Source organism: Lipotes vexillifer, unplaced genomic scaffold, assembly GCF_000442215.2.
Source record: "Lipotes vexillifer unplaced genomic scaffold, Lipotes_vexillifer_v1.1 scaffold1034, whole genome shotgun sequence".
NCBI lineage: Eukaryota > Metazoa > Chordata > Mammalia > Artiodactyla > Lipotidae > Lipotes > Lipotes vexillifer.
The window spans coordinates 662,672-674,053 of record NW_006790288.1 but is presented as its reverse complement, the minus strand read 5'-3'; the positions used below and the strand labels follow the sequence as shown (position 1 = coordinate 674,053).

The 11,382-nt window shown below is 36.3% G+C and overlaps 1 protein-coding gene and 1 non-coding gene across 4 annotated transcripts in view; both read right to left on the bottom strand.

The window, feature by feature from the left end:
* Positions 1 to 11,382, bottom strand: part of RPRD2 (regulation of nuclear pre-mRNA domain containing 2) — an 81,653-nt gene that overhangs the window by 17,298 nt on the left and 52,973 nt on the right. For 2 of the 3 annotated variants that reach the window (XM_007463508.1, XM_007463507.1), the window contains exons 3-6: positions 10,081 to 10,181; positions 7,803 to 7,855; positions 7,082 to 7,208; positions 5,209 to 5,384 (exon numbers count right to left, since the gene is read on the bottom strand). In XM_007463508.1, coding sequence (XP_007463570.1) covers positions 5,209 to 5,384; positions 7,082 to 7,208; positions 7,803 to 7,855; positions 10,081 to 10,181 — 457 coding nt within the window. Of the gene's footprint in view, positions 1 to 5,208; positions 5,385 to 7,081; positions 7,209 to 7,802; positions 7,856 to 9,134; positions 9,213 to 10,080; positions 10,182 to 11,382 lie in introns of all 3 variants that reach the window. The other variant, XM_007463506.1, reaches the window with a different exon arrangement.
* TRNAE-UUC (transfer RNA glutamic acid (anticodon UUC)) lies at positions 6,618 to 6,690 on the bottom strand. The gene has a single exon. It is a non-coding gene; the product is annotated as a tRNA-Glu (tRNA).

The window sequence follows — 11,382 nt, the reverse complement described above, 5'->3', positions numbered from 1 at the left end:
AAAAAAAAAAAAAAAAAAAAAAAAAAAAGACATTTGGAACACTGATGAGATCTAGTATACAAATTAATAGAGCTCCAGGAGGAGAAGAGATATAATGGAATAGAAACAATACTTGGCAAGAAAACATCCCAAAATTTATAAGAAACATTAAGCTACTCATCATGGGTTGAATTGTGCCCCTCAAATCATACACTGACAGTCCTAACTGTATACCTCAGAATGTGACCTTATTTGGAGACAGAGTTTTTACAGAGGTAATCAAGTTAAAACAAGGTCATTAGGATGGGCCCTAATCCAATATGACTGGTATCCTTAACAAAAAAGTGAAAATTTGGAAACAGAGGGAAGGCAATGTGAAGAGACACAGGGAAGAAACAGCCATCTACAAGTTAAACAGGAGAAGCCAGGAACAGAATCTTCCCTCACAGCCCTCAGAAAGAATCAACCCTGCTAATAACACCTTGCTTTTGGACTTAGAGCCTTACAGTATGAGACAATAAATTAATGTAGTTTGAGCTACCCACTCTCAGGTACTTTGTTATAGCAGCCCTAGTAAATTAATATACCATGGACTCAAAAAGTTCTGCAAACCCTAAACCAGATGAATACGAAGAACACTACACAGTGCAGGCAGATCACTGTATAACTACTGAAAACCAAAGATAAAGAGAAAATATTAATAGCAAATCAAATGCAGTACAATAAAAAGGCTAATAACACTAAATAAATACTGACTACATAAAACAACTATAAAATATGTTTGTGTATAATTAAAATATATAACAATAAAAACATATAAACATATAAATCTGAATGGTGGAAATAGTTCCTTTGATGCTATCTCCAAGGAAGCTATGAAGTTAAAGACCTAAGCAGTGATTTCAGCACCTGCCCAGTGCCAGGCAGAGTTTAGAGTTTATGCACTGTCAATTTAGAGAGGCTTAGTAAACACCTTCACTTCCTATTAAAACCCCACAAAGGCCATTGATTAGGAGTAAGGACCATGTCCCAGGACTAAGGGTTATGTCCAAACAAACCTAAAACCAAGCCTTCACATCACAGTGATCCACTGATAATTTAACTGATTGCCAGAAAAAAACCTCAACACTTTTTAAAGGCAAAATGATACAATTCACAGTTTCCACAAGTATCACCCAGAAGGTCTCCTATAAAGTAAATTCTTAGACAAGCAAACAGATAGTATATATAGGTATGATTAAAGTATACACACACATACACACACACACAAATCACAGAAAAAACAGTCAATAGGAGTATACCTAGAAATGACCCAGATACTGGAATTAACATATAAGGTCTTTAAGACAGTGATTACAAATACTACATTAAAGAATTTTTAGGAAAAGATGAAGAACGGATGAATAGATGGGAAATCTCAACAAAGAAAAGGAGCTCTAAGAAAGAACGAAATGAAAATTCTAGAACTGAAAAATACAGCAGACTGCGCTCAGTAGAACAAAGAATATTTGAAGACAAGTAAATATAAAGTAGCCAAAAATCAGTCCAGAGAGAAAAAAGAATGAACAGGACAGAAATCTAAGAACACATGGGACGTATAACTGGAGTCCCAGAAGGAAAAGAGAGAGAATGAAAAAGAAGGAATATTTTAAAAGATAATTGTCGAATAGGTTCTAAAACTGATGAACAATATCAAACCACAGATCCAAAAAGGTCAGTGAACCCCTTTTATCCCTTTGTAGCAGGATAAGTACAAAGAAGAAATCTAGGCACAGCTGACTTCTCAAGGGACGACAGGTAGGGAAACATTTTTAGGTAACAAAAGAAAAAAACTGCCAACTTATAATTCTTTATCCAGTGAAAACACTTCTCAAAAATGAAGGTAAAATAAAGACATTTTAAGATAAACAAAAACTGAGAAATTCATCACCAACAGTCCTGCACTATAAGAAATGTTAAAGATTTTAGGCTGAAGGAAAATGATCCCAGAGGGAAACATGGATCTGCAAAAAGGAATGAAAAACACCAGAAATAGTAAATATAAAAGACTATTTCCCCCTTAATTTCTTTAAAAGTCTACTCACTGTTTAAGAAAAATAATATAAATTATACTACATAAAATATACATAACTAAAATAGTCAACCAACAGCATAAAGACCTGAGGGAAGGGAATCCTACTACTGTTAAAGTTCCTACATTATACATGAAGTAACAGAATATTAATTTAAGGTTTTATTATAACAATATTAAGATAGTAATATTAAATTAAGATAATTTAATTTAAGGCAATAAGTTAAGAGTGTCAGATTTGATTAAAAAACAATAAGCATAAAAAAACCAAGATCCAACTATATGCTGTTTGTAAAAGACACATTTAAGTATAAAAACTTGTGAGATGTGGGACTTCCCTGGTGGTCCAGTGGCTTAGACTCCGAGCTCCCAATGCAGGGGGCCCGGGTTCGATCCCTGATCAGGGAACTAGATCCCACATGCCTCAACTAAGAGTTTGCATGCCACAACTAAAGATCGTGCATGCCGCAACTAAAAGATCCCGCATACCACAACAAAGATCCCGCATGCCACAACTAAGACCTGGCACGGCCAAAAACAAACAAAAAACTTGTGAGATGCAGCTTAGAGGGAAGTTTACTGTATTAAATATACATAGTTTTAAAAAGCTGAAAATCAATTATCTAAATATTCATCTTAAAAAATCAGAAGAAAGTATAGGAAATGAAATAATATAGAAGAAAGAATATCTCCCAGTGTACTGCATATAACAAGAGTAAGTTTTATTTTGTGAAACTTTTGCTGTATATGTGCACTTGTGTGTGGTTCTTAGTTTCCATGTAAAATCTTTCTTTCATATGGACTGTGGTCAAAATCTTTTTGAGACTATTGCTTTAAGGTTTAACTGTTTCCACAAAAGTCAACCTGGATTATTTCAATAACCTACTAACTTGTCTCCCTACCTCTAATAGTCTCCTATTCTCCATTCTGTTATCTTGATTCCAAAATGCAGACTTGATCACATCATCGGCAAAATTAAAATCCTACAACTGCCTTCCATTGCCTTCAAGGTAAAATTCAAAGACCTTAGAATAAATATAGGCCTTTCAGGACCATGTTCTTGACTCCCTCTCCAGTTTTATTTATCACTTCCTCATAAATGTCTAGCTATAAGAAACTACTTTCAGGTCCACCAATTTTGCCATGCTCTCTTTCATTCCCATGCTTTGAAAATGCTCTTCAGAGAATATGGTCTTTCATTTAGCTAATTACTGCAACTTCAGAGTTTAGCTCCTTCGGGAAAAATTTTCTCCATATCCTCCATTCCCACTCCCAAATTAGCTAAAGCACCTATTCAATCTGTTCTCTTAGCACCCTACAGTTACCTTCATTATAGCATTTATTATACAGAATTGCAATTATGTGTGCTCAATGAATGCTTGCTGAACAAACTTCTCCTAGCCATTTGCTAAGGATCCTCCAAAGCAGACTAAATGATTTTATATAATTTCATAAATAAGTAACGATGGTTCACTTCTCAAAAATTATAAAATGGTCTTTTGAGTAAAAATGGTAAACCAATCACTCCTGTTCAGTGTGTCTGCCTCCTGGGACTCCTACAAAATGAATAGTAAAGGAACACAAAAGGTATAAACCAGTAACAAGGAAAAGGTTTTGTAACAGTAAGAAGTAATGAGGCAGGGTAGAGAAAAATGAGGTTAGGAGTATGCAGAAAGGGAGTTATACCTGGGAAAGGAGCTGATCTGTCTTGCAGAATCCCTGAGAAGTTTTGATCCAGGAAATGATGAGTATAAAAAAGTGGAGTGAGTAGTGGGGTTGAAATCAGAAATTAAAAGTGTGAATACCTTGGGGATTTCCCTGGTGGTGCAGTGGTTAAGAATCCACCTGCCAATGCAGGGGACACAGGTTCGAGCCCTGGTCCCGGAAGATCCCACATGCCGCAGAGCAACTAAGCCTGTGCGCCACAACTACTGAAGCCCGTGCACCCAGAGCCCATGCTGCATGAGAAGCCACCACAGTGAAAAGCCCACACACTGCAACGAAGAGTAGCCCCCACTTGCCTCAACTAGAGAAAGCCCACGTGCAGCAACGAAGACCCAACACAGCCAATAAATAAATAAATTTATTAAAAAGAAAAAAAGTACTATATACTGGGAATTCCCTAGAGGTCCAAAGGTTAGGACTCTGTGCTTTCACTGCCGAGGGCGCAGGTTCAATCCCTGGTTGGAGAGTTAACCCACAAACTGGGTGGTGTAGCCAAGATCCCACAAACTGGGTGGTGCAGCCAAAAAAAAAAGTACTTAAAGTATTATATACTTTTATAACCATATATAGCGATTAAAACTAAAAAAAAATTAAAGTACAAAGCAGTTTCTTTCAGGGGCCATTAGACAAATGTCTAATTATCAACCCCTCTTCCAGTTGAGGTGGGGAGAAAGAGGTTCCTTAATTGAGTTGATGAAATTCAGAAACAATGTTTCCATCTAGTATCCTGGGTTTAAAAAAATATATATACATACTTCTGCCCAATTTTATATCCCGTAACAGTAACTTGGCACACTCCCACTGAAACACTAAGATATAAGGCTTTAGCAAAGCTTAATGGTCAGGGTCTTCATGAGCTTTAGCATCAAAAAGACCTAGGTCTTAATTCAGACACCTTCACTTGCTAGCTATAATACTACCTTGTACAAGGTTACTAACCCTCTTCAAAAGTAACTTCTTTGGGACTTCCCTGGTGGCGCAGTGGTTAAGAATCCGCCTGCCAATGCAGGAGACATGGGTTCAAGCCCTGGCCTGGGAAGATCCCATATGCTGCGAAGCAACTAAGCCCGTGTGCCACAACTACTGAGCCTGCGCTCTAGAGCCCGCGAGCCACAACTACTGAGCCTATGTGCTGCAACTACTGAAGCCCACACGTCTAGAGCCCGTGCTCTGCAAAAAGAGAAGCTACTGCAATGAGAAGCCCCCGCGCTGCAATGAAGAGTAGCCCCCGCTAGCCGCAACTAGAGAAAGTCCGCGCACAGCAACGAAGACCCAACACAGCCAAAAAATAAATAAATTTATTAAAAAAAAAAGTAACTTCTTCATCTGTGAACTAGAGATAATAATGCTTATCCTAATAGAGTTAGATAACATATAAACAGTCACAGATATATGGTAAGCAATTGATGTAAGACAGCTTTATCATTACTTACATTGGCCACCACTTTTACTTCTTTGTACTGTGCTTCATAGAAAATTCCAGCATTTTCAAGTGCTTCTGTTAGTGAGGGCCCATTTTTCACCTGCTTATCTAGTCCATTCACAAATTCCTCCAGCTTGGCACTTGCCTCTTCAAATTCTTTGGAGAATTTCTTCCCACCTGTCTTATCTAAAATAACAAGAGGAAGTATTCTGTAATATTCTTAGTCTCATAGTTACACCTTAAAGAAGTTTCTCTAAATCACAAAACAGATTATTTAAATGGTTTGTGTGATCCTGCTGTAGTGAAGCAAGAGTGCATGATGAAGGCACTTGTAATTAAGGTAAAGAAAGAAAGTTCAACTAAATGAAAGTTTGTTGACTGGTTTTATTCACAGATTTGATGTCACACTGCTACTCAGGAATAATGGAACAAGGCTCAATTCTGTATACTTAATACCATTAACTTTTATACTGTAGACTATAATAAGATATATCTCTTAGATGAGAAAACAGAGGTTCAGAAAAGTAAAGATAGGGCTTCCCTGGTGGCACAGTGGTTGAGAGTCCGCCTGCCGATGCAGGGGACACGGGTTCGTGCCCAGGTCCGGGAAGATCCCACATGCCGCAGAGCGGATAGCCCCGTGAGCCATGGCCGCTAGGCCTGCGCGTCCGGAGCCTGTGCTCCGCAACGGGAGAGGCCACAACAGTGAGAGGCCCGCGTACCACAAAAAAAAAAAAAGAAAGAAAAAAAAAGAAAAGTAAAGATAAAGTGACTTCTTTGTGTATCAGGCTTAAAGATTATTCTTTCCTATCTGAAGATCTCTGGTAATTTGATATTAGAAGAGTACCATGAATTCTTTTTTAACAATAGTAACACTGTATGACATTGTAAACTGCTTCTTACTCTCCTAAGTACTTTTTTCCCAGTGATGTTGGAATATGGCCTTAGGTGCAGATATAAATTTAGGCTTTGCATTTTATCAGCTGTGTAACTTGGGCAAGCTTCTTATCTCCTTATGAAGCCTCAGATTTCTCATGTCCAAAACAGAGGTTTTTAACATGCTTCTGAGTTGTTGTGAGGACTAAATTAGATAACATATGTTAAATTTAAAGCATGGTACAAGAATAAAATAGGTGCCAAAACAAAGAGCTGGTAGTCATTTACTCATTATTTCAAAAATATTCATCGAGTGCCTATTATGTGCCAGGTATTGCTCTAGGCACTAGGATACAGCAAGAACAAATAAGGATAATTTCTACTTTCATGAGATTTACATTCTAATAAATTAATATGATTATTATTTATAATCTACAATGTAAGGAAAAGAGAGCAAGTCACTAGATTTTATGAGGCATTACAGTGACCTTATTTATTTATTATTATTTTTTTGGCTGCACCATGTGGTTTGCAGGATCTTAGTTCCCTGACCAGGGATCGAACCCAGGCCCAGAGCAGTGAAAGTGCCACATCCTAACCACTGGACCACCAGGGAATTCCCTACAGTGACCTTATTGAAGAGCACAGCCAAACCAGTTAATCACTCATGTGAAATACCCCTATCAAAATCCAATACATCAAGAAAGGACTAGAAGTGGGGCAAAGGACAGAATTTACTTATTTAAAAAAAAATTTTTTAATTTACTTCTTCTCCAGCTTTATTGAGATATAACTGGCATATAACACTGTTTAAGGTGTACAATTTTAAGGCCAGGAATTTACTTATGAAATTGACATGCATGAAATCACCACCTGGGAAAGAGGCACCACAACTATTCTCTATAACATGAGGTTGTCTTTATGCAAGAAGTCAGTTTGATCACTTGAAGATGACATATCTAGAAAGAAAATCCGACTTATTCTATTTAAAGGGATGTAGGTATTACCTTTTAAGCATTTGAGAGTTTCTGTGCTGCACACATCCACCCTCATAGTTGACAGCTGTTTTTCTTTCAATTCTATCTGATCTTCTGAGCGCTTGTACAGCAACAGCTCTTCAATGAGGGCCTGAGACTGAACACAGACCAGGGTCATATTTAATTTATGAAATCATCCACTTATTCTACCTTTCCACACTGAAGTAAAACATGAATAAAACCTAACAAAGCCACGAGAGGCAAAAACCCTTCATATTTCCTCATAATCAGGGATATCAAATATCAACATCAATTCTCATGTCAAAACCATATTTTCAGTTACATACTTTAAAAGAACCTTTTCCTTATTTATTCAAAGCTAATTTATGGATACAGAGTTAAGACTGAAACAGACAAAGGTCCACTTATATCTTCCTTAAATTTTAACTAGGTAAACGGTCTTATTATGTTAACTTTAAGGAAATTTTAATTTAATACAGTTTTACAGAAAGATGAATCCCTTGTTGGGATTCAACACAAAATTCAGCTGGTAATAGATATTTCAGAAGAAGCTTACTTTGTCCTTTAGAGGTACAGATAAAACTCTTAAGTTTTAGACAGTTTGAACATGTTTAAAATATAACTGATGTATAATTGAATAAAAATAAATCTTTCAGGATGGACTATACAGAAAACTAACACAAAAGGGGTGAATAATATTTTGGCATGTTGAACATATTCTGTAACTTACTCGAAATTCAGCAACTATCTTAGACTTGAGAGCAGCTTTTGGATTCGTGGATGCTGTTGGAATTAAACAAAAGGTCGTTTAAGAATATAGACACAAAATGTTGACTAATATTCAGGAAAATTTCCAGTTTTATAGTTAAGGGTGTACTCTTTGAATATATGTCGAACATGCACATTTAAATCATGGTATAATTCCTAGAATAAATAGTGGAATATGAAATTTGAACACTCCCAAGCATGGTAAATATAAAAATACACTATTTAGATAGGTCTAACCTACTTACCTCCAACATACCCTGTAAGTCTGAAGTCCTAGAATTATTGATTTGGAGATACTGAGATACATGAAGTACCTTTTTGCCTAGTCTGAGTGTAAGAGGATCTTAACACCTCAAATTAAGAGTGTTCAGGAGCAGGACATCCAATTAATCCTGCGCACTGGCTGAAGAAAATTTACTTAGAAGCATCAACTCTATTCCTATGTATTTAATTTTGGATTTCTTTTTCTGCTGACTCAATTCATAGCAAAAATAGGCAGGGAAAGTTCTAAGTACAATACCACTGTGGTTGAACTTTGGCTGAAATGATGACTCTTGTTGTTCCTAAGCATGCAACTTACGACCAAAAGGATGTGAGAGGATTCCCTTAATCATGATGAATATCACATGCTTGCTGGAGCAAAACCATCCCAAGTGTCTTGTTTCACCTCCCAATTCTCACTGTCTTTTACCTTGTTCCCTCCACACCTTCAAGTCTTTCTCAATATTCCTCAGTTTGGCCCACAGCAGCCTATCACATGCAGTATTCCACTCCCTTGATCTCATGCTGGGTAAACATGATAAACACAGCAGGAGCTCCTGTTAGAGAATGAGCTTCTGGCCAGGATTTGAGGCCCATGTCTAATCTGGTAGAGTATATCCCCAAATCTGAAGGATTTCATGGCTCCCACAGAAATGCTTCTTAATGCCTAGTCTCCTCTTCAGCTCTGTTGTTTAATGCCAGCTGCCTCTAACTTCACATATCTTTGAACCTGAAAGTTAGCCTGGGCACTATCATGTATTTTTTTCTTCTTTCAATCCCCCAACTACTCTTGAATCTTCACTCATTTAAACCCTTTTTCTGCATTTCCTTTGTTTAAAAGTAGTTCTATTTTTATTTTTTTAAAGAAGTAACTCCATGATGGCTTGTTTAGTGCAAGTCACTGGGAGCCTCCCAGGCCTGGAAAACACAGGCTTGCCCATGGTTTATGCCAGGTACGATGTCAAATGGTCTACATTTTCTTCTGCTCCAAAAAGAGGAGGTAATTTATATTAGTTGAGATTTTGTTCCTTACTTTGTGATTTCTTCCACTGCTTATTCGGTTGTTTGTTCAGATTTTCTTTCAGCTGCTTCTGAGTTTTGAAAGTGGTACCTGGAAAACATTTCAGTTTTTGCAATCTGGCGTTATGGGAAGCTGTTCTGTCTGTCCACTTCAGTGTCAAAGTTGAAGCATGAAAAAAGGCAATCCGAGACTGTGTGTTGTTTCTTTCTTTCCTTTTCTTTCATTTTTATAAAAAGATAAAAACACCCACCAGATCTAAGAAGCTGATAAATAAACATGATTTTACATCAATGAAATAACAAATTTTGAGAATAGGGTAGAAGCTTAAAAACACCAGGTAACACATTCAAATGAAGAATTTAACAGCTTCTTAGAAGATGCTATTTTTAAAGCAAATTTCTAGTCAAATTATGGTCATGGTATCAGATATCACCTACTGCTATTCAATGACTTAATTACATGTATCTAATACATAAGAACTAAGTAATTTAAATAACACCAGTACACAACTTACTGCAAATCTAAACCAAAAGAGAGACCGAAGAATGCCAATACATGCTTACTATCCAACAGCTTACTGAAAACTGAAACCCTGTCCAAAAATTGTCCCATAAGTAAGAGGACAGGGCAGTAATTATTAAACACAAAAGATGAACAGTTTAAAGCACTCAACTAAAGTAAAGCAAATGCAGGAAAATAATTAGATGGTCAACATCACTTAATATGCTTGACTTTCTTTAGTCAATAAAAACGAAATTCAACCCTCCCCAAACCAATTCTACTTAAATTTTAATGCAAACCGATTTTTACAATTATTTAATTTTAAACAAACAGGGCCAGATCCAAAAGTTTATTTTTCATTATTAAGCAAAAGGACCAAATCTATAAAATATATATATATAATTTTAAAGACTGAACAATGACTCAATCTTTCTTTTAGGAGAGAAAAAATACTTACTCAAAGCTTCTCTTAATGCCATAATCATTTCTTCTGGGTATACATTTCTATCTTCCCAGATTTTAAAGATTCGTTCTATAGACTTAGAGACAGATGGATCCCTGAGAAGAAAGAAAAAGTGAGACAGACATATAAAAATGTTAACTTACATCTCAAACTAGAAATCTGAAAATAAAGTTGTCAACAAAATTATTTTCCAAATGTCTCCTCATGTTTATTTTAAAACATTTTTTTTCTGGTGTCTAGGGCTAAAATCTTAAAAACTCTTATTCAACACTTTTTACTACTGATATAGATGAGGCTATGGATAACATACTGAACTTTTAAAAAATTTACTGAAAGTAATATTGGTTCATAATATAAGTTTCATGAATACATTATATTTCTACTTCTGTATACACTAATGATTATACACACTCATGAGCATGCTCATGATCAAAAGTTTAAGCTTCCATCCATCACCATACAGTTGACTCCATTCATCTATTTCACACTCCCTCCACTACCCTGCCACGCTGGTAACCACTACTCGGTCTTCAGTATCCATGTGTGTGTTTGGTTTGGTTTGTTTAGTTATTTTATTTTTAATTTTTAAAACATATTCCACATATGAGTGAAAACATAAGGTAAGTCTTTCTTCACCTGACTTAACTTCATTTAGCATAATACCCTCAAGGTCCATCTGTGTTGTCACAGATGGCAAGATTTCATCTATTTTTTTTAATGGCTGAATGGTATTCCACTGTGTGTGTGTGTGTGTGTGTGTGTGTGTGTGTGTGTATATATATATATATATCTCACACCTTCTTTATCCCTTCATCCATCGATGGGCACCTTAGGTTGTTTTCCTATCTTGGCTATTGTAAATAATGCTGCAATGAACAGAGGGGTGCATATATCTTTTCAAATTAGTATTTTCATATTCTTTGCATAAATACTCAGAAGTAGGATATCTGGACATGTGGTAGTTCTATTCTTAATTTTTTGAGGAATCTCCATACTGTTTTCCATAGTGGCTGCACGGATTTACACTCCCACCAGCAGTGTATGAGGTTTCCATTTTTTCCACATCCTCTCCAATATTTGTTATTTCTTGCCTTTTTGATAACAGCCATTCTAATGGGTGTGAGGTGATATCTCACTGTGGTTTTGATCTGCATTTCTCTAATAATTAGTGATGTTCAACATTTTTTCACATGCCTGTTGGCCATTTGTATGTCTTCTCTGGAAAAATGTCTATTCAGCACCTCTGCTCATTTTTTAAACAGGTTATTGGTTTTGCTGTTGTTGAGTTGTATGAGT